Source organism: Hipposideros armiger, unplaced genomic scaffold, assembly GCF_001890085.2.
Source record: "Hipposideros armiger isolate ML-2016 unplaced genomic scaffold, ASM189008v1 scaffold_539, whole genome shotgun sequence".
Lineage (NCBI taxonomy): Eukaryota > Metazoa > Chordata > Mammalia > Chiroptera > Hipposideridae > Hipposideros > Hipposideros armiger.
In genome coordinates this window covers 569,192-593,618 of record NW_017731889.1, presented here as the reverse complement: position 1 = coordinate 593,618, position 24,427 = coordinate 569,192, and the positions used below count along the sequence as shown (strand labels likewise).

General features: G+C 42.7%; 1 protein-coding gene across 22 annotated transcripts in view; it reads right to left on the bottom strand.

Annotated features, from left to right (window-relative positions):
- Positions 1–24,427, bottom strand: part of AOPEP (aminopeptidase O (putative)) — a 433,403-nt gene that overhangs the window by 147,838 nt on the left and 261,138 nt on the right. For all 22 annotated transcript variants that reach the window (XR_002126899.1, XR_002126900.1, XR_002126898.1 and 19 more), the window contains 3 exons: positions 22,901–23,003; positions 22,158–22,265; positions 9,082–9,125 (listed from right to left, as the gene is read on the bottom strand). Coding sequence is in view for 11 of the 22 variants with exons in the window: in XM_019668789.1 (XP_019524334.1) it covers positions 9,082–9,125; positions 22,158–22,265; positions 22,901–23,003 (255 nt within the window). In the remaining 11 variants the exon portion in view is untranslated. The remainder of the gene's footprint in view (positions 1–9,081; positions 9,126–22,157; positions 22,266–22,900; positions 23,004–24,427) is intronic.

Here is a 24,427-nt window from a genome sequence, read left to right as displayed (position 1 = left end):
GGACTTTAGGTTGTGTCTTCCTGTCTTCCTTAAGTTTAAAGCAATTCCTCCCCCATTTCTATTTCTAGACAACTTCTGCTCATGCCCGGCATCTCTGCTCGCAGAGGCCTTTCCTGAGCCCTCTCCCAGGTTGTGTGTGTCGTCATATCCACCATGGTCCCCGTCCTCTGGGCCACAGCATCCATCACAGTTTGGGACTGAGATTTGTTTGGCTACTTGAATTTGACTGTCTCCTCACTGCATCGAAGCTCTCTGGGATCAGGGTCCACGCCTGTTTTATTCACTTCCTAACCCAGCACTTGACACAGTTCTTGGTATAAAAGAGGATCCCTATGGATGTTTCATATTTGAATGAATGAAAACACATTTCACTGTTCATGCAATAAAAATTATTCATTTTTAAGACAATAATCACCTTTCCCAGTAAAATAGTCCCAAGTTGTTAAGCTGTGTATCTTTTTCATTTTACATTTTATATGCTGCATTTTCTATGTATAGTATTCCCTCCCTCCCTTCCTTTTGGAATTGTGACAGAAGTTGTGGCAAGATGATGCAGTCTGCATTCATTAATTCAGGTGCTGACGGCTCCATGCTGGCTTCACTAGGTGGGCTGTGCCGTGGCCTGGCACAGGGGGACAGGGCGGGAGCCGCAGCCCTGGGGGGTGCTGGGGAGGAGGGGCTGACTGCTCCGGCCCCTTCCTTCTCTTTCCCAGGAAGAAGCATGTCACTGATGCATTTTGTCTCCTCTGGCCAGGGCAAGAGCAAAGGCGGCTGAAATAGGTGACCGCTGCTACTTCAAACAGAAAAAATACACAGAGGGAAAGAGGGACTGAGCAGGAAAAGTATTTTGGATTCATTTTCAAGACGATATCCACCTGTGGTATCAGGCCGGGAAAGGGGAGAGGACAGAAGTGAATCTGGGGGAGATGGTGACACCCTCCCCTCCTCCCCCAGGCTGCTGGTCCAGGTTCCCAGACTCAGTGGGGCTGCAGGACATGCCTCATATGAAAGGTCAGGTGCTGTCATCCCTGGGCCTGTCTCCACTACTTCTCTGTTGTCATTTAACAGCGCCAAACTCAGTGCAAATGGCCAAGCCCCCTCTATAAGCTGTGAGAGTGTGGAAGTGTGTGTGTGCGCGCTCATGCGTCTGTCTGTGAGTGTGTGCGCACACACGCGGGGAGGGGCGTGTGGGAGCGACTGGATGAGAGGAAGCAGCTCTCAGAGCCCCTCACATTGAGATCAGGATTCTTTCCTGGACTTGATTTACTTGGTTGGCAGCTGGAAATGCCCTCAGTTGGCATAACTGCTCTGCCTGGAGGAGGAAAGTGGGGCTGAAGGGGCCACTTTAGATAAGTGTCCAAGGAGGCCTGAAGTTGTTTTCTAGTGGAGAGTGTGAGACTGGAAGGTGAGATAGATTTTATACTTTCCGCTGAGGACAGGATGCTCAGTGAAGGTCTGCTCTTGCTTGGAAGGAATGCAGACCATTCCCACCTTGTCTGTCCAGAGAGAGGGTGGGGAGAGAGGGCGGAGGTCAGGTCATTTGTGGGGGTCAAGTTCCTGCCCTGGGGCGTGAGCAGCTGGGGAGGCTCTGCAGGCCCTCTCCGTCTCTGCCCTGACTTAGAGGCCAGGGCCCGTTTTCTTCCCTGTCCCTCCCTCGCTGGTGCTTCTTCCTAAGCAGCCCACTCGTTTGTTTCTTTTCCAGCCAGAAAGGGACCCTCCTGTGTCTGGAGCCCTGGGGCCAAAAGCTCCCCTCACAGTCCTTCAAGGGACACTAGGGAAAGCCTGAGCAGGAGGCTGACTCTGGCCTGAGCGTCACTGTGCTGTGGCATTGTAGGAAGACGGTGTTCTTAAACCTTCCTCAACTTAAGGGGAAGATGGCGAATTTAGAAAGAATTTAGAAAAGAGTAGGAGTGATGATCAAAGAGGGAGGTCAAGGGAGCGGGGATTAAATATCCTGAAGTAGAGAAGTCTGGGAGTGACTTCATAGCCATTTCCGAGTGATTTCACAAAAGATGGTGAACAGCTGTTGTGCGTGCCCATGGAGGAGTGCGTAAGAGGACACGGACATAAATTTCCTTCGGGGAATTTAGCTTGAAGACACTTCTTCAGGGGTGGCATGGGGAGGGGCTGGGGAGTTGAGCGCTGGAATGTTGCTGAGTGAGGTCCAGGTCTTCCCAGAGACAGAACAGGCAGAGGCTTCTTTACGTGGCAAGCATTCGGTGGCTACCCACAGGCACAAGGGAAGGAGACGGGGCAGGGGGAGGACGGACTAGGGAATGCTGACGTGGGAAACCCCAGGGCCAGGCTGTCTGACAGGGACACACGAGGACAGGAGTCAGAATGCTCCCCGTGCCTGTGGAGAGGTGTGGGACCCTAGGTGTGGGGGAGAGGCTCTGACGGCCTCAGGAAGGAGGACGACAAGAGGCTCATTAGGGGAGTCTTCTTAAGGGAGGCAGGCTTGAACTGTCATGGAGGAAGGCTGTGCTACTCCGAACAATGGTACAGAACCAGTAGCACTGGAAGGAAGGCAGAGGCAGGGCAAGGAGGGCAGAGGCAGCAGCTCAGAGACATGGCCAGCTGGGCTGGCACATAGAATGAGATGAGAAAGGAACCGGGGTGTCCTGTGAGGACTCTGAAGTCTTGCCATTGAGCCATGGCTTCATCAACGAGGCTCAGTAGCAAGGCTGCAGAATGGCATGAACAGAATGGAGCCGAGGAAGAAAAGCACAGAGAAGCAGCTGGAGGCAGGGAGACCAAAAGGGAGGCTGTGAATGTGCTCAAACGATAGGTGACGAGAGGAGGCCTAAATGGAGGTGGGACGCAGGGGATGAAAGTGGAGGGCAGTGCTGGACGAGTCCTGTTGGAGGGGTGAGAGATGGTGTGAGGACAAGTGCCCCATCGCTCTCTGCAGGATGACTTTCCATAGAATGTATAAGCCCACATACAATCCATGCTGCAGTCTACAACCTGGACAACCGGCCACGCCAACTGTGAGGCTTATTTCACTGGGAAGTATTAAGACAAATTTTGCTTTGCCATATTTAGTATTTGCGCACACAGATACTATTATACAGTGGCACCAAAACCAAAACAAAATGCCTCTATTCACTGCCATGTAAAGGTATAAAAGGAGTAGCTATTCCTTACTGAACACCTACTATGTACCATACACTACAAACAAAATCTCATTTAAACTTTACAGTATCTGTGCAAGACCAGTATTATTATCCCCATTTTAGTCATGAGCAAATAAAGGTTCCTAGAGGTTAAGGGACTTATTCAAGGCCACACAGTGGCTATTTGAAGAGTAGGGATTCAAACCTACGCTGTCTAGCAGCAGAGCCCCACTTTGCTTTCTATGCTGAACTCAGGCATCCCGATACATCACTTTGTGATTTATGGTGCAGACGAGCCTGCTCCAAACAACACTGACCCCTCCTTCTTATTCACACCTCTCTTGCTGAAAATGGTCTGGCCCCTGTTGTGGTTGCCCTGTTTGTCTGCCCTTGGATTCGAGTTCTGAAGAGATGGGGAGACCCTTGGGAGGGGCGAAAAAGTGAGGGCAGGAGAGTTCATCGGTCAGCTGCATCCAGGAGCAAAAGACACTCCCCCTTGAGGGAAGAGAACATGTGTTTTCAGATCACTTTCCTTTGGAAAGGTTCAAAGCATCTTATAACCATTATCACTTCATTCTTCGTAATATCCTTGTGAAGTGGGTGTCAATTGTGCGGCTTTTTAGCAGATGCAGAAACTGCAGCATAAGAAAACTGGTCAACGTCAACCCAGACAAAGGGCTCAAGACAAGATGGGGCTTCTAGACACCCAGTATCAGTGCCGTCATCAACAGCACCTATGCCTGTCTGCAGATCGCTAGCGTGGAGTAGGTGGTACACTCTGAGAGGGAGATGAAAGTATTAACTCCAGCTGCTAAAAAATGGTTCTAGGATCCTCTAAGTGGCCTTACCTCCCAAGGAAATTATGGGAGACCGTGTGAAAATGTTTAATTTTCAGGGAAGAAATGGACTGTATGTTTTAGGGGAAAAAGATAGTGTGTACATAGCTTTTGCTTTTTGATCATAACTATTGAGATGATAGTGCAGGGGAATTTTTAGGTCTGGGTGTGAATGTGCAACAGTGGTCAAGCCGAAAGCTGACTTTCTACAAGACATGCAGAGTCTAAGCCAACGATGACTGCTCTCCCCCCAGGTTATGTGGCTTAAATCATCACAACAGACAAGCAGATACACTTCCACCTCCCTGGGACCCAGGACTTACAGGAAATTACTCTTCTGCATGTCTGATCACTATGGAAATTGATTTTCTACAGACAGCTAACAGTACCCAGACCCGGCTACACGCCCTCAGGACCTGTGCCTGTGGGCGGCACTTCCAGCTCCTGACTGAAGCCTCTGGGGTCTTCCGAGCAGCAGGTGGGTCAACCCTCAGGCTAGGGAGGTCCCTTGCTGAACTCCTATGTCCTGTAGGACAGCTCTGTGTTTCAGAGGTCCATCTCCAGGCCCTGTGAGCTATAAATGCAGTCACATATCGTTAATGCAGCAGGAGAAAGAATATGCTGGATGCCTGGGCTTGATGCTGCTTAGAAGCCAAGAAAGTGACCAGCTGCTCGTCTCTTCTTGATGTTAAAGTTCGCAGAAGTAGCTCAGGCTTGCATGGAAATGGCAGGGCACACGCCGCATGGCTCATTCAGTGGATTTCTGAGGGTGGACTGACGAGGATGGGGAGGTGAGTACCAGCCATATCTGCTACTTGTGCCTATCGACTTGTTGCTGATCAGGAGAAATGTCTTTATCACGCTTGAGTCCCATCTTCAGCCTCTTGAAATTCTAAAGATCGCGTTCTCTCTGTGCTTCTGAAGGAAAGCACACGGCCCAGCAACTTGCACATGAACTTAAGGACAAATGGAAAGAACCCTGGGAGTGCAGGAACTAGGAGGCAAGCTCTGGGAACTTCAGGGCTCGGTCTGAAATGAAAATGCTCTTATTCTGGAATGCAGCGTACCTTCTGGGTGGGTTTTAAATTTCAGGAATTGATGTTTTTAAGTGTCCTCTCTACATGTGGACACATATCGTGTACATTGCAAAGCTTTGCACATAGTTATTTATTTTCCTAATCAAACAAGTTGTTTGTGCTTGGGTAGGTGATGAAGGCTGCTGAGGTTAACATTTATAACATATATAACATTTCCTCCCAAGTTCCACAGGGGAGGAAAAGTATTGAATTAAAACCAACACATGAACATGGACACACAAATACAATAACTGACGAGCCAAGAAAGAACCGGCAGCTGTCGATACAGCTGCAGTATCAGGTGGCAGGGTGCATTGGATAAGGGACTCCCTAAGGCCCCCCCTTGCTAGGGCAGGCCGGCACCCAGGGTTTGACTGGATTTCCTTCTAAGCACTTCTAGCTTTTCCTTCCCGTGGTCTCATAGAACATCAGCTTTTAAACAGAAACCTCTCACTGAAGATGTCGAAAACACAACTCCTCACCTCCCTGCCTCCACTTTCAAATGCTTTTCCTCCCACTGCCTCTGTGCCACACCTATTCCCGAGACAAAACAGCTGCCCCCAGACGTCCAGCTCAACTTCCGATGTGACTGAGTGGCCGAGAGGGAAAGGCCAGTCTCATGCTGGACTCCTCCATTCAGCGTGCACAGCCCGTCACCCAAGTCTCACCTGCAGCACCTCCGCAACATCTCTCAGATCTGCTCATTACGCTCAAACCCCACCGCCGCCGCCACCATCCCTGCCTTGGTTCCATCTCGAGGTCTTTTGGGTGAACTGCTGTACTGGTTTCCAATTGATCTCTTGACCTCTAGTTCTCCCCGCCCCCACCTGTCTTCCACACTGCCCCCCTGAGCATTTTCCAATCTGAAGATGGCACTCCTCTACTTAAACCTCCAGTGGTACCTCTGCCTAAAGGCTGGAGGTTAGGACCGCAGAGACCTTTCTCTGTGCTCCCAGGCCTGCGAAGCTCCCAGTGCGCTTCCTACACTGAGTCCTAACGATCTGTTCACAGATGTCTCAGCAGTAGATGAAAAGACCCCCGGGGGCTAGGCATAGAATTTATGCCTTTCTATTCCCTAGTGTCCAGCCTAAAGCCTGGTATGGGAGGTGCTCAACAGAAAACGTTAAATTCATCGAAGCAAGAGAACGACACAGAGGCAGTATGACACGGAGGGCACCGGCCCCGAGCACTGACTGGCTGGCCTCTTCTGAAAAACCTCGCCCTCTTCAGAGCGGCCCACGTGCCTAACAGATGTGCCTGAGGATCGTTTTGCAACAGGGCCAAAGATTAGAGGCTCCGGGGATAGGTGTGGGGCCCTTGGAGACCTAGATGAAATTGGTACAATATGCTGCATAGGTAACAGGGTAAACAGCCTGTTTCAATAGCTGAATTAGAGTCTGAGATTAGTTAGCAGGAAAGAAGATGTTTGAGTTTCAGAAAGTATTCCAGTATACTTGCTGAAATAGGCTTACTGTGGGAATAAAATTGCCTTAACTTTTAAGGTGAATTTTAAAAAGAAGTTTAAACCTGCTATAGCCAAAACATGATCCTAACTGGGAGAGGTATTCATCCTCTCAAAGGGGAAGGTTGGTGATCGTGGGCCACCATTAAACAGAGATGCTGCTCTTAACTTCCAAAATCACAACAAAAGTCTCTTTGTGGGCCCACAACATGTCACCTCAACAGATATTCACAATGATAAAATCCAGGTCCCCTAGAGCCAGAGGGCTCAGGGCCATCAAATGAACTCCATAACCTTATTAGGAAGAGGGTAAAAAGAAAGAAGACTTCCCAAACTAAAAATGCACTTTGTTGCTTCCATGAAAATTACTATATTTGTGCCCTAAGAAGTTATTCTGAAAGACTGCATGGTTATTACTCAGAAACAGACTTCAGTAATAGGAGGTAATATGCCATTTCTATTAATTTTCTTTTCTTTTTCCTTTTGTTCTCCCCTGCATCAGTTCCTAAGGAAACCACTCCATTCTATCAGTAGACCTGAAAAGTTATTCCAGGGTAGGTACAAAAGAAAAGGGAAAAAAAGCAACCTTGCAAGCGAGCAAACTATTATTCTTGACCTTAGGAATAATGACCACATCTGATGTGATTTTTGCATTAAGAAAACCCGTATTTCTGCTTAAGAAGAAAAGATGATAAATCTGAAACATTTCAGACCTTCCAAAACAGGCCACACACTTCCTTCGAGCAGCCTCCTGACAAAGCTGTTTTTCTTGGCCAATGACTACAGCCCCGTGCAAGCTCCCTGGATAAGGCTTCCCTTCAGCATCAAAATGCTGAACAGGACGATATAGAAATCCAGGAGTTTATCAAATCACATGGCTATGTTAATTCTGTATGATGCACTGGTTTGCTTTATGTGTGTGTGCTCCCATCTGATTTTTTATAAAAGCCTAACAAAAACGCTTCTACCTGATGAAGCAAGAATTGGCGGCCAAAGATAGAAGATGGGGAGTTTAAACAAAAAAGGCCAAACAAAAATCTAATGCTTAGGAAAAAAAAATCTCCAAATCCTCACAGTCCCTGGATCCTTTCCTGAACTTCAGGTCACCTCCTGGTCATCACATAAGGCCTGACACCTTACCTTTAAGGCCCCCTAATTAGGCTGCCTATAAGACAGGCTCGTCGACATGGGGGTGTCTAGCCTTGTATGGATCTAAGTTGATGTCTGTGAAACAATTCATTTCCACATTTGAAAATCTGTTCCGAGCATAAAAATATGGCTAAAACTGTATGTAGGTCAGAAAGGAGAGTAATGTTGGCTCTTCTTCAAAGAAATGTTTAATTTCTCAAGATGCCCCCCTTTAATGTCTGAATACCAACTTTGCTATTAGAAGTTATGTTTCAGGGTGTTCACTTTTAGTGCCTAAATTAAGGTGGGCAATGAGAAGGAAAGGGTTGGAATGAATCTAAGCTAAATGTTGATGTCGGTCTTGAAGCTCCTCCATGGACGCCTGGAGGTGGTCAGCCAGACTAAAATGGGACACCTCCTCCTCCAAGGGAGAGGGCATCCTTCTTTTCCGGGGCAGTTACTTGTACTGCAGAGAGTGTGGGTGAGAGCCTGACAGACCTCACCCAGTCTACGCTAGCTCCCTTGCAACTAAGGGATCTTGGAAAGTTACTTAACCTCTGGGAGCCTCAGAGCAGAGGTTCCAGAGCCAGGCTGCCAGGGAGCAAATCTCAGCCCTGCAACGTACAGCTGTGAGATCCCTGGCTGCTTACCCAGCCCTGCAGTACCTCAGTCCTCCTGTTGTAAGACGGAAACACAAAGCGCCAGGCAGTGTTGTCTGGAGGATTAACTGAGGCCTCCCAGGAGTATGGGCTAATAATAACCACCATAATGATGATGGTGAAGGTGATGGTGATGAAGATGGTGATGGAGGACAGTGCTGTAAGGATCCAATGATCTACTCTATGCAGATCCTGGATGGGTGCCTGATGCACAGAAGACGATTATGGTTATAACAATATCACTCATTAATTGAGAACCAGCTTTTCATATATGTTATCCCCTTCGATACTCTGTGAAACCCTGCCAGAGAGGGTGGAAAACAGAAACTGGGAGGGATGAAGTGACCTGCTCCAAATGTTATCATTGGGAAGGGGCAGAGCTGGGATTACAACCTCGAAAGAGCCTGACTTCCAATCCTACAGTACACGACATTTTTACCTTCAATTAAAGTGTTTCCTCATTTTAAGCCACGTTAACTACAGCCACCCTAACTGTTAGAATTTTCCATTCCTCCATTCCTTTTCACTGCAGCTGAGGCCGCGGTGTCCTTGGCTTGCCTCCTATACCACTTCGGGGGTTCCTGACTCGGGCTCCCCACTGAGCCGGCTGGCTCCTACTATCTGTGTGGGCCCAGCGCTAAATGTGGTTGATCGTCCCAGGCCTCCTGCTGGCGGGGCCAGGTCCCTGCCTCTATGAAGAGAGGAGGATTGAACTTGCTCAGCTGCAACAAGCTCAACAACGGCAGGGTCATTTTTTAACATTGAAAGTACAACTGGGCTCTTAATTCCTAAATTGGTCCTCACCTTTTTTCTTCTGGGATGTTCTCCAACAGCATTTGAAGGAAATCCTGGAATAAGAAAAAAGCAAACCATTAAAGATGTCCTTCAATGAATAACTGCCAGGAGTCGTGCCAGAGACTGAGGATTCCCAGCTGCTGACAGCTCACCTGCTAGAGAAGCTAGGCCTATGCTGAATTATTAGACTATGTACCCAATTTATTAATTTACCAGGGCTTTAATCCAATCAGTTAAAGAGATTTTTTTTGGTAAAAACTACAAACAAATTGAAAAATGTAATGTTTGTTACTTTGACCTAACCCACAGTTTATTTCATTTCGTGTTTAACTATGTTCGAAAAGCATAGAGCACAGCCCCGCTGTACTTAACCAAGTTCTCTTCATGAGCTTCCCTAGAGATCTTGTCACATACTGAAAAATCTCAATTCTCCGAGGCTAGTGACTAACTAGACAATTAACATCCCAGTGGAGGAATAAAGACATCACAATTCCGAAATGGTTCATGGTCCCTGCCTCCATCTGCAGCCTCTTCTAGCGCCACTGTGCAAATCCTCATTTGTTTGGCATTTAGGATGTTTCAATAATAGATTTTTTTAAACCAAAAGGCACGACTTAACACACACACCCACTGTTTCCTTTACTATAGAAAATTTCAAACACATTCAAATGTAGACAAAAGAGTATAATTAGCCTTCATGTGCCCATCAACCCACAGCCAATCTGCCCCATTCACTTATCTGTCTCCTGTATTATTTAGACGTGAACCCCAAATATTACATAATTACATCAATCAATGTTTCAGCAAATATCTCTAAAAGATAAGACATAACCACAATACCATCAGGCCAAAAAAAAGAATTCACATACGAATTTTCAAAATCATCCTTATATTTAATTTGCACCTTGAATATTGTGAGCAATCTTTTTAGTCCATCTAATTCAGGAATCTTGATTTGGTCTCAGCTAGGTTTGTCAAATAAAATACAGGATACCCAGTTAAATTGGGGGCATACTTACACTAAAAAATTATTTGTTGTTTATCTGAAATCCAACTTTAACTGGGTGTTGTGCATTTTTATTTGCTACATTAGTGTTAACCCTCCATCATCTGAAGGCTTGATAAGATATATTTTGGAAAAATACAGAACTTGAAGCAAACATGAACAATATTTAACTTTCTTGGGATCTACGCTTGAAGTTTTTCTTTCAATAAATTGAAACTCTTTTAAAACAGGTCCTTTCCAGAGGGCACATGTGTGTAAGCTCAGACGACCAACTACGACACTGCCCAATGAGCATCCCTCTAGGTAGAAGCCACACCCCCTCCCTGGCCCCAGAACCAAGCCTGCAGATCCAGGGTCAGTGCAGGGCTCTTATGAGATCCATTTAACTCAGAGTGTGAGATGGAAGCAGCAGCACAGACCTTCGGATTACAAACAGATGGAATTCCAGAGGAATGGAAGTCTGCAAACAATTTGTATGACAAGATGCTCTTTTTCTATCATCGCACGAAGCATAGCCATCGCTACACTGGCAAAGCCAGCCACCCCTTTCTATGAGTTTATGGGTGGTTGGGTCCATTTCTTCCAGAGGCAAAGTCTCTCCATGAAGGGCACTAATGACAAATTTATTTCTTGCAACCTCTGTTCTCCTTCTAAGGCTTTACTTGTCTATTGCTGCTTCACCCGAAATAAATGATACAAAGAAAACCAAAACTAATATGTAAAACATCGATCATGCAGTCAAAACCCAAGGGGACAACCCAAAATAGAATAATGCCTCACATCTTCAGTTCTTTCTTGCACCTGTAGTGGATACAATATACGGGGAAAAAATACCAAAGGAAACAAGAGCAATATTTAGAATGTGAAGAATTACTTTTGTTTGAGGTTCTCAAAGTCATCATTTTAATTATTGTTTTGTAAAAATGTTGAATTAGAAATTAATTTATCACAATCTGATATATTAATAGATTACTTTGCAGATATTTCATTGGCTAAATAGCAGTATTCTTGCTTCTTAAAAATCAAATTACTATAAATATAATTTCTTACTAATTTCACTTCATTATCTCTTTGCAGCCCATATCAACTTATCCCATATTTGTCCATAATTTATGCTCCATTATGTGGGGGGAAAATTACATTAACTCAATGGCAAGGGGGGTAATTTAATTGCATAAGAAGCAGGAAATGCAGAGTTAACCTTAATTCTGCCTTTCTGCATTTTCCAATTACAATTGGATCTTTCTTTACAGGACTGCAGAGCACAGTGTTCCAGAATTTTGTGTGAATACGAGAAAAAATACAGAAGGTCCCCAAGAAACCCTGCTTCATTTTATAAAAAAGATACCTGTCCCACCTCCAAGCAGGTGGCCATTAGCCTCTTCCTGACTCAAAGCTAAGACCTGCATGCCACACAGTAGCTAAGACAGAGCCTGCCAACCAATGTGGGGACGACAGGTCTTATGGGATCACACTGGGTCACAAAACCCCAGCACCTCCAGGATCTCTAATGAGGCAGTATAGGTAGCCTAGGAAATTGAAAAACCCCTCCGGGATACAACCAGGCACCTCACTGGTTGCACAAGTAACAAGTGACTGTATCCAGCACCTGCAACTGGAGAAAAACAAGAACCAGTCTCATCCAGCTCACCTAATCCCTATGACCGGGACCTGACTTTTAGCTAATCAAAATCATTATAATCTCATTTACATTGTGGTTACTATGACTCCCATCATGTACCTGACGCCATGATAGTTCCAGAAGAACCAAATAAGGAAGAAAAAGCGGAAAGTGAGAATCCCACTTACTGGGAGGAAACTGATGAGCCACATTAATGGGACATCATGGATTTCAGCCTCAGGGAGGTATACATACCCCTCGTCAGGACTTCCTCTCTGAATTCACTCACACTTCCCTCTCATGTGTGTACTTTGTTTCAACAAACTTCCTGTGCTTTTTTTGCATCTGTCTAGCTCTTGAATTCTTCCTGGTGCTGAGACAATAACCTGGTCACCACCGCTGCTCCCAGTTGAGTCCCCTCTTGGACATTACCTGTGAGCCTCCGGTGACACTAAGACATAGTGCCTGTATTCCCACAGGCTATGTGCATGTTCTAGCTGTTCTTCTGTCCTGGAATCCAACCAATCCAAGAAGACACCTGGTTTCATCCAGGCAATCACTGTACCATCTATCAGTGGAATCAGTCTAACTGGGCCTTCTTACTCCTGTTACGGGTCTAATTTTTAACTGTGAAATGCAAGTTTTCCTGGTGTGTGTGTGTGTGTGTGTGTGTGTGTGTGTGTGTGTGTGTGAACTGGCATATATACTTGGAGGGGATTCATCATGAAAGCTTTTCCCCACTCTCCACAACAGAATGACATAACAAGAAAGATTATGATTACTCTATCTATCGTGATTACTCCCTCCCTCGCCACTTTTTTTAAATTTTTATTCTTTTTTAAGATTTTATTGGGGAATTGGGGGAGGGGAACAACACTGGGGAATCGAGGAAGGGGAACAGACAAGTTGCTGTCCTTTTGCTCTTCAGTCTAGTTGTGGAGGACATTGCTTCATGGGCTCATGTTGGTATTATCATTGTGCTCTTCCAGGGTTGAGGCAGATCGGTCACCGGCCACTGGATAGCCACTCACGGCAGCTCTTGGCAGCTCACGCTGACTGCCAGCCGCTCACGCTGGCTGCCAGCCACTCACAGTAGCTAATGGCAGCCCACTGCAGCTTCATTGCAGCCTACACCATCGCCGGCGACTCACGGCAGCCCAGCTCCAGGTCAAGCTGTTGTTCACCATCTTAGGTGTAGAGGGCGCAGCATCACTGGCTCTAATGTGGGATCCGAACCGGGGCTCTGCTGCTCAGAGCTGGCATCCCAAGCCAACTCTGACAGCCCTCACCACCTCTTTTTAATTCTTTCATCCATCTTCACTTCTTCCCTTCAGCGTATTGGCACTTTTATAAAAGTAACTTAAAATTTTTAATTGGACAAGGAGGGCTTTCCTTTAAGGCTGATTCTAGGATCATTGACAGGATCTAGGACATTGACATTGATCTAGAATTACTGACAGTCAGCTAGTGACAAATTCCACCTCTACAGTACGCCTGAAAAAAAATTAAAACCGAAGGCAAAACAACAACAAAAAAACCCTGTTGTTTTGACAGTGAGCTGGGATGAAATTATATCTCTAGCCCTGGCAATTGTTACAAGTCCACACCCCAGTCAAAAAATACATTCTTCATGATTTTTTTTCCATTTCCTACTCTCCTAATAATCTATACACTAATCAGATTAGTCCCAGACAGCTTATTTTGATTCACACCTAACAACACTACATTAAGCATTATGATTAAAAAAAACAAAAAAAAAACTACACTGATTTTGGTACAGGGCAATTTGGTAATTATTCCTTAGTCCTGGTGAAAGTACTCCATAAAAAGCAGGTGCATGGGGCTGGCTGAGAGGCACGTTGGTTAAGAGTTGGCTTGGGACGACAGCTCTGAGCAGCAGGGCCCCGGTTTGAATCCCACATGCAGGCCAGTGACGCTGCGCCCTCTACATCTAAGATAGTGAACAACAGCTTGACCTGGAGCTGGGCTGCCATGAGTCACTGGCGAGGCATAGGCTGCAGTGAGGCTGGCTGGCAGCTGCGTGAGCTGCCGTGAGTGGCTGTCCAGTGGCCAGCGAGCAACTGCCTCACCCGGGAAGAGCGCAATGATCACAATGCCAACATGGGCCAGTGAAGCGACGTCCTCCACAACTAGACTGAAGAACAAAAAGGACGGCAACTTGTCTGTCCCCCTTTCCCGGTTCCTCAATGCTGTTTCCCTCCCCCAATTCCCCAATAAAATCTTTAAAAAAAAAAACAGATGAATGTAGATACCACTGGATAAACTGTCATTGGCTTGATAATTACACAGGATTAGTCATTTCTGTCAGATATTTTATGAATAATTACTATGGTCATGGGGAGAGGGAGGTAGGAAAGGCAAAACAATCAAAATGTTGAAGCAAGGACAGTGTTAGCAGGGTAAGAATTGAGAAGAAACGAAATGGTCAGGAAGAAATCACTGTCAAGCTCAAGAGAACAGTTTTAGCTGTGGCTAGAAAGATGATAATACTGAAATGCTGGAGAGGTGGGATGTTCACAAAGGAAAGGATTAAAAAGTAAATTGAAATAAGAAGAAACTGAGACTTCTGAGTAAAGAAACTGCTTCATAGCCTTCCTCATCAATAACTAACTAGCAACATAAACAAAAACACAATCCATTAAAAAAAAATCAGCAAAAGCTTCACCAGCAGCATCCAAACAAGGAAAGAAGTACACCCTTGTGGCATAAACTTCCAAGAGACAACTAAGGAAAGAAACATAAGATTCCAACCCAGCTTCCAACCCTCCCTCTGCATCACCTTCAACCTCATGCTTAGCAGTCGTGGGACTGATGAACTGCCCAAACCCTGAAAATTCTCACAAATACCCACACATTTGGAAAGAAACAGGAATATCTTTATCTTTCCTCCTTTTTTGACTGGCAGGGAATGAAAATGTTTGTTGGAGAAAGGTGAGCAATGCATGGGAAGTAAACAACTGAGGGTGACATTCTGATGAATTGTACAGGTTGTAGAGTTCCAAGCTGATTTGGTGGAACCATAGTAATTGAAAGAATAGCTGCAGTGGGGAAAAGCTGCACCCAAATTAGGTAAAGAGAATCTTGGCATGGGACAGTTAACAAAATTTCAAGAGTCAGTGGAGCCAGCTCTTGCAACAAAGGCTATATACAGCTCCATGGAGCTATCCCCCTTCACCCCCTCCATGCATAATATCCAAGCTTCAAACTATAGCTCAGAAGGGAAGAAAAACATGTCTAAGATAAGTTGGGAGAGAAATCAAGGATAATGTTCCAATACATATGAAAATAAAGAAAAGGTCAGGACAGTGCTACTCATGCTAAAAATAAGCAAGAAGAAAAGCATGGCAACTATGCAAACCAATACAAGGAAAACACACATAAGAGAGAGACAGAAATAAAAAATGTATCATAAAAGACAAAAAAATCCAGTCTTGAAGAAAACACAATCCAAGGAACAGAAGAAAATTCTCCATGAATGCATTACACTATAAAATCAATTAATACAAGATCATAATAAGAACATAAATTCAGTAAAAAGAAAGCTCAAAGACAAGATCATAAAACAACAAAACGAGATGAAAAGATATTTTAAAGCAAAAGAAATAAATTAAGGACCAAAATAGTACCAGCATAGGAGCATTAATAAAATAGAAACAACAGGGCCGACAGAGTGGCGCGTTGGTTAAGAGCTGGCTTGGGATGCCAGAGGGCCCCGGTTTGGATCCCACATATGAGGGCCAGTGACACTGCCCTCTACAGCTAAGATGCTGAACAACAGCTCAACTTGGAGCTGGGCTGCCGTGAGTCGCCGGAGTCGGCGATGGCGTAGGCTGCAGCCCCTTCTGCAGTGGGCTGCCATGGGCTACCGTATGTAGCCAGCAGCCAGCATGAGCGGCCAGCAGCTGCCGTGAGCGGCCATCCTGAAGCCGGCGACTTATCTGCCTCGCCCAGGGAAGAGCGCAATGATGGTGCCAACTTGGGCCAGTGTGGCAACGTCCTCCACAACTAGACTGAAGAACAAAAGGACAGCAACTTGTCTGTTCCCCTTCCCCCAATTCCCCAGCACTGTTCTCATCCCCCAATTCCCCAATAAAATTCTTAAAAAAAAAAATGTTGCTTGAGATAAGCATCTGCCATGAAGAACAAAAAGACAAAAGCAATTAGAAAATAACAAGTATGGAGGACAAAGATGCTATAACATAAGGATAATCACCTGCAAGGAAAAAAAATGCATCCCAAGATATAATTAAGGTAATTTCACTGAAAGAAGGAAGAATAGAAACTGTAACTAAAAATACATACTGTTTTCCAAGAAAAAAAACCCAAAACTGATACAGATTCATGGACACCAAGCCATTCTCTGATTAATTTTTTATCTTTGATTAAACATCAAAGATAAAGAAAGAATTCTTCTGTCATCTGAGTGGTATAAAGAGGGAAAAGTAGGCTGACTTCAAAAGTTTCAACAGCAGTATTTAACGCCAGAAGGTAGTTGAGCAATATCCACAAAGTTCTGAGGAAATGAAAATGCAACCCAAAAATATTATACCCAGCTAGTTTGCAATACAGATATAAAGGCAACAAACATTCTCAATCAAGCACATAAGGACTAATAAATCACAGAACCAGTAAGTCTGCAACTTGAACATCAATTTGATATCAAAATTCAGCCAACAAAGAGTTGAGTGAAAATAAAGCGTTCATGAGTATAGAAGCATGGGACAATGACTAGTGGCGAATTCTGAAATCCCTTAAATAAAGAGCTAAGACTATACAACTGCAAAAATTATGGTTACAACACATACTATAAATGATATGAACCTCAACTATGCAAAGTTTTAATTAAGAAAAATTAAAAGTTGGGGGAAAAATAGTGGAAATACATCACTGCTGATTTCCTCATCTTTTACAAAAGTGAATAAACTGATGGTTTCTAAAAATGAAATATATAGCTATAGAGAAAAAAACAATTTCAATCTTTTAAAGATTTTTTTTTTTGTAATCATGTTTTTTAACCATAGAGGCATCATTTAGGAACCAATCGCTTACATTTATCTGAAGTTCAGGTAAGTCCTTTATATTCATTTTACTTTCTTTTTTTCATTTGTTAAATTCAAGTAAAATAAAATTTAAAACATTTCATTAAAGAGCACATGTAACATAATCCTATTTTTATAAAATTATTTCTAAATATATCTTTGTATCTATACATGTATGTACACACACATATATACTAAATATACATACACACACGAGGTGTGATCAAACAATATGGTAAATATTTAAACCAAAAAAATTTTATTACAGTAAAAGACACATTACCATTAATCCCACTCAAAATTCTCCCCCTTCCTTCAAACACACTTATCCCATTGTTCTCGCCGCTCTCTGAAGCAGTTCAGGAAGTCCTCTTTCGTGAGTGTCTTTAGTTGCACTGTTATGGCTGCCTCCATGTCCTGATTCATTTTGACTTTCTAGAAGAGCCAGAAGTAGCCTGGTGCCAGATCTGGTGAATAAGGTAGCTGAGGACACACTGTAATGTTTTTATTTGACAGAAACTGCCATATACCAGAAGCAATGTGGGACGAAGAGCATTTTCATGATGGAGGATGATATACAGCATACTTTAAAACACACCTTCTCTCAACCGTAACTCACACCCAACTGACAGCACCAAACAAGTGGAAACTTGTTACCCACTCTTACTAAATTCGACTCGCCACTTCCCATATTGAAGACCCCATGCCTTTCTGTTGGATGGCACTCGGCAGCAGCATTCCCCGTATTTTGTGATCACAACGGAAAGGCTTCATATCACACATCACTTCTGGTATAGCAATTTCTGAAAACATTACAGTGTGTCCTCATCCACTTTATTCATCAGATCTGGCACCATACTACTTCTGGTTCTTCCCCAAAGTCAAAATCACCATGTAAGGTAAACATTTGGAATTGATTCAGGGCATTGAAGCAGCCACGGCAGCAAAGCTAAAGACATTCACGAAAGAGAACTTCCAGAACTGCTTCAGAAAGTGGCAAGAGTGTTGGAAGTGAGGTGGCGTATTTTGACAGGGATTAATGGCAATGTGTCTTTTACTGTAATAATTTTTCTAAATTTAAACATTCACCATATTTGTTGATCACACCCTATATACATGTACAATATCATATAAAACATATAGAAAGAGAGAGAAATAGAGGGTGCAATTTCCGGAATAACATTCAGCTAATATTAATTTAAGGTATTTATCGGGGGTAGGATTTCGAATGATATTTTTTTACATTCTTCTTTGTACTTTTCTGTATTGCTTGAATTTAAAAAAAATGAGTGTCAGTTGAAAAAGCAATAATTTCCAAACTTATTATGATACTGCCATAAGAACAGAAATACAGATAAATGGAATAAAATTGAGAGTCCAGAAATAAACTCTTACATTTATGGTCAATTGATTTTCAACAAGGGTGTCAAGATAATTCAATGGAGGGAAATAATAGTCTTTTCAATAAGTGGTCATAAGAAACTGGATCTTCACATGCAAAAGAATGAAGCTGGACCATCTACCTCACACCATATACAAAAACTAGCTCAAATCGATAAGAGACCTCAATGTAAGAGTGAAAACTATAAAACTCTTTGGAGAAAACGTTGTATTAAATCTTCATGACCTTCAATTAGGTGATGAAGAAAATATTTACAAAGCATAATATGATAAGGGACTTGAATCTAGAATACATAAAGTACTCTTACAACTCAATAATAAAAGGCAACCCAAATTAAAAAATCAGCAAAGGTTCTAAATAAACATTTCTCCAAAGAAGATACACAAATGGCCAATAAGCACATAAAAAAATGCTCAACATTATTACCGCAAATTAAAACAACAATAAGATGCCACCTCACACTCACTAAGATGGTTATTAAAAAAAACAAAAACAAGTGTTGGCAAGGATGCAGAGAAACTGGAACCCTTGTGCTTTGCTGGTGAGAATGTAAAACGATGCAACCGCTGTGGGATACAGTAAGGCAGTGCCTCAAAAGATTGAATTACCATATAATCTAGCAATTCCATTTTGGGTGTATACTCAAAATAATGGAAAGCGGGGACTCAAACAGATATTTGTGCACTAATGTTCACAGCAGCATTATTCACAAGAGCCAAAGGCATAAATAACACCACATCCATCAACAGAAGAATGAATAAACAAAATGTGTTTTAAAAAAATTACACATACAATGTAATATTAAGTCTTAAAAGGAAGCAAATTCTGACACACGCTTCAACATGGACGAACCTTGAAGACACTATGCTAAGTGAAATAAGGCACAAAAGGACAAATATTGTACGATGCCACTTTATGAGGTCCTAGAGTAGTCAAACTCAGAGAGACTGAAAGCAGAATGGTGGCTGCCAGGGACTAAGGGGAGGGAAGAATGTGGAGTTATTGTTTAATGGATCCAAGTTTCAGTTTGGAAAGATCAAAGCATTCCGGAGATGCATGGTGGTAATGGCTGCACAACAATATGAATGTACTGAACTATATACTTACAAATGATTAAAATGGTAAATTGTATGTATATTCTGCCACAATTTAAAAAGTAAAAATCAAAATAAAAAGAGGAATAAAGTACTGATAACATGCCCACAACATGAACCTTGAAAACATTATGTCGAATGAAGGAAGCCAGTCACAAAAGGCTACATATTGGGTTGTCGGAAAAGTCATGATGTATTTTGTCTATGTTTCTCAAAAGTCATTTATTTATATAAAGAAGAAAAGCAACCAATGATATATTGTCCGTTTTATTTGATAACCTTTTGCCATCTTTCAGTGAGCTTCATAATTCCTCGTTCATAGAAAGACCTGTCTTTATTTGCGAAAAACTGAACAAGATGCTGACTTACTGCCTCATCTGAATTGAATGTTATACCATGCAAGGAGTTTTGAAGACAGCAAAACAAGTGGAGTCTGATGGCACAAGGTCAGGCGAGTATGGTGGGTGTGGCAACACACCCCAACCAAGCTCCAATAATTTTTGACAGGTGATCAAACTTGTGTATGGTCTTGCATTGTTGAGATGGAACACAACTCCTTTACAATTAACAAGCTCTGGACGTTTCTGGATGATGGATTCGTTCAACCTGTCCAATTGCCGACAGTACACATTCGAATTGATTGGTTCCTTGGTAGGAGCTCGAAAAAGATGACACCTTTAAAATTCCACCACACTGACAGCATAACCTTCCTTTGATGAACGTCTGCTTTCGATGTCATTTGAAGCGAATCATCATGTCGGGACCAAGATCGTTTGTGCACCACATTGTTGTCAACAATCCACTTCTCGTCACCAGTTATCAGTCGCTTCAAAAAAGGATCGTTTTCCTCACATTTAATGAGCATATTGCAGATGTTTATATGCATCGTCAAATGAACTCTGAGTTCATGTGGAACCCAAATATTGAGCTTGCTTATGTATCCCAGCTTCTTCAGGTGGTCGTGAATGCTTGAATGATGGATGTTTCTGCAATCTCTTGTGTTGTGTAATGTGGGTTCGACTCAATCAATGCCTTTATTTTGCTGTCATCAACCTCGGTGGGCCTCCCTGACTGAGGAATGTTGTTGAGATCAAAATCACCAGCACAGAATTTCGTGAACCATCGTTGGCACTGACGTTCTTGTAGAGCATTGTCACTGTAAACTTTATGCAACTTTTCACAAGCTTGACGCACGTTCTTCCCTTTATGGAAGTAAAACAGTAAAATATGGCAACAATGCACAGTTTGGTCTTCCATCTTCAACTTGTTGTAACATCTCCAAAACTCAACCAAATAGCTCAATTTTTTTAGAATGAAGCTAGAACTGTCAGCTGTCAATGACATAGCAATAACATAGATGCAAATGACTCTAGTACTTCCAAAAATGAACTAGTGCCATCTGTTACAAACATGCATCATGACTTTTCTGACAACCCAATGTTATATGACTCCATTTACATGGAATGTCCAGAATAGGCAAATCCCTAGAGACAGAAACAGGTTAGTAGTTGTCAGGGGCAGCGGGAGGTTGAAATGGGGTTGACTGCTAACGAACATGGGATTTCTTTTGAGGGTGATGGAAATGTTTTTAAATTAGATAGTGGGAACGGTGGCACAACCTTGTGAATATACTAAAAACCACTGGCTTGTACATTTGAAAAAAGTGAATTTTATGGTATGCGAATTATATCTCAATAAAACTGTTATGAAAAAAAACAATAAAGCTATTATTCAAAGAGAAAAACAAAAGAAAAACTGAACGATTTGGTGGAAAAAGCACTAAGTGTTCCACAGAAGTTGAAAACCAGAACCTCAGAGTCACGTAAATGCAATGCACTGATTTAACAATGTAAGATCTTGGTGAGAAGTGGCTTTTAGCGGTAGGAATTTGGGCTAATCAATCAACCAAGCATGTAAGACTTTTGAGCCACTTTTCAAGTTGCCTTTCCAAATGTGTTTAGGAAAACCCTCTTTTCCCTCAACGAAAAGAATAAGAAGACTTTACAGATGAGGACCAGCCATCTAGTCTTGTTACACTCACGCTTTTGCCTCCATATGTTCAGATTATACATCCTTTACATCTAACACTGTGGACAATGTGAGCTCAAAACTGTACATGAGCACAAATGGCAAATGGCAAAAGTACCCATCAGTCCAATCTGTGTTGGGCTGCACTCTCTATTACCTGTCACTTACAAGCACTGTTTTCAGAGCCGGTCCCTCTTTGTTACACTTTCTTGCTATGCTCAGCTTGGCCTCACACCTGAATAAGCTGACAGGGTCTTTCTCTGAATATTTCAGTACTTTCTTGTTATTAATCTATTTGCTTATTAAATATATATGGTGTACATACTGTGTGCCAATCATACACGCAGTACTGGTGAAATAATGAGACTGGTCTGGGCTTGATGAGTGTATACATAGAATAGAGGTGATAGAAAAAACCCAAAAAAACAAATAGGCCCATAAATGAAAATATAATTATAAATAATGCAGTGACAATGAAGGTAATGAATAACAGGGCGGATGCCTATCTTCTTAGCTGGGGTGACTGAGACTGTGGCATTCAAGCTGTGATAAAAGGAGAGGAAGGCTCTAACCTTGCAAAGATCATTCCAGGTAGAGGAATAGCAGGATTGTTTTGTTTTTGTTTTTAAGGTCGCTTGAAATGCAGCTATCCACATCACTGTGCACAGGACAGCTTTGGGTCACTGACTGACCCCACACTATAGGGGTCACTCTTCCTGAAACACTTCCCATGTCCACCTCATTAACTTCCCATTTTTCCTGTTGCATTAAATCATAAATCTTTTCTCTGCTATTTAATACTCACATAATTTAGTCCCCACATGTCACACCCCCTCCCACTGTACATTATGGACTCACTAGGACTCATAATTACCTGGGAAAGAATCAATTGCCCATGAAATGTGAGCACAAATTTTCTTAAAAATGAAAGATAGGTGTCATCTCCAAGTCTTCTGGCAAGAAATCGGAGAAGGAAATAGCCCTAGAAGAAAGAAGAAGAAACAAAAGATGCCTATCATGGGTTCATCAGGTAAATGCTTACACAGTTAACTCTAACTTACCTGCCAGTACTTTATGCACATCTAGAATGTTCCATCTGATGTGTCCCAGGCTGCCCTTTATATTCTTACCAGGAAGGTTGGGCCTCGAAATTAAGGATCAACTACAATACTTTGCTTTCAATTCATCAGTTGACAGTATCTCGGTTTTCATGGTTCATATGAAGCCTGGATGTCCATCATGGACCCAAAGTGAAGAGGGGCCCAACTCCTCTCTCCCTCTGCTATTAAGAAAGGCCTTTACAACTGAAAATACGTCCTTCTCATTCCTGTATTCTAGTTGGAACCCGACAATTTCAAGATCCTGCACTTTAAAGCAGACAGAAAGGGGCTACAGGGCAGGAAATAGTTCAGCTTCCTTTGATTCATTCATGCCTCATTTTTTGGATATGAAGTGCTTTAATTATTGGACAATCAGATATTCCTACCCAGTCAAAAGTCATTACAACGTTGATGATTTTGTTTTGCCCCAACCATTACTAATCTTCATTGTTTACGTGTATAACCTGAAAAAATGCCGTACTCTAATAATGGACTTCTGCCACTTACACGCACTCACCTTTAAGTAATGAACCTGCATGAAGACCTTCTCCGGATTGAGCCCATGTTTGATGACAGATGATCCTGAGTCACTCACACAGCCAGTTTTCTCTTTATTGGGTCTAAAATGACACAGTGAAATTTTCTTTAAGTATAGCACATTCTTAACTAATTAGACCATATCATCTGAGTTCTTATTTTCAGAGTTGCTCAATAGTGTCTTAATTCTATTCAACTGTACCAGGTATGATTTAAAACAGTTTACATTATAAATGCCTATACTGAACAAGGAGGGGTTTATATTTGGGTTGGCAACTTGAGATTGGCTATTGGCAATATTTTATATCATCTTATCCAAGATTAAAGCTTGCCAGACCCTCTAGGAATCTAAGCTCCAATATGAATTATTTAAGAACCTATGTGCTTGTGTTTTGGTGGGAATGATGAACTGGGAAATGCAATGGAAAATACAGCTTTAGTTGGAAGAGTAAAGAACATATCTTTTTCCAAAAATTTTGAAAGCCCAACGTTTTCCACTTCTCTTGATTTGCATTTAGTAAGTAAGGCACCCTTTAGAAATATTTGTCCTCTGACGCCATTTCAGAATCACAAAAACAAAAGTCATAGAAGCCCATGTTTTTAGAACGGGTGGGGACATTAGTAACCACAAGCTTCAACCTTCTCATTTAACAAATGAGGGAAATAGAGGCACACAGGAATTAAGTCTGCATCGGAGGTCTCACGGCTTGTTTTGATTTGTGGTGACATTAGGGCTGAAACCAATGTCTTGTTATTTATCAGAGTGTTTTCCATTATGCTGTATGGTTTTAAACATTTTTAAGAAAAATTCCTGTAAAAAAAAAATTGTGTTACAGTGGTTTCAACAACTAGCTGAAATCAAAATATGTGACAAGATATTTGCAGCTTTCGGCTGTTCTAAAGCCAGTCACTTATTGGACAAACACTGAAGAACATGTGTTGGGGTGAGTGGAAGGCAAGGGCCCACGAGAGAGACCAGTGGGCATTTTAAAGGCAGCGTGGTGCAGTACAGGGGGTATGGCCTTTGGAATCCAAGAGATCCAGTGTTGAATCCCAACCCTACTTCTTACACCTGTTACTATCAGGTTAGTTAAATTCTCAAATCCTCAATCCCTAGCAAGGGCTAGGGATACAGAAATTACAAATTAACTTAATAAAATATTCTAACATTGTTAGCAATAAATATTGCTAAATTCAAGGTTGGTCAACGGATGTTAGAGGCAATGTGTATATAGGTTGTTCTTTCATTTAATCCCATATGTCAGCAGACATAACATGTAAGGATGTTGGACCTCAATGGCAATGCCTGAGGATGACCCAGCTGCCAAATCAGTCCCTTGGCAGTGTGTTCCAGCAGCCAAGCAAAGATTAAGTCTCTGATTCTCTGACAAATATTCCAGTACATTATCCCAGCAGACACAGGCCTGGAGCCAGCAGATACCTAAAGGAAAGGTGACGACCAGCCGCTAGAGCAAACTGCATATTTTTAATTTTTCTACTTGATCCC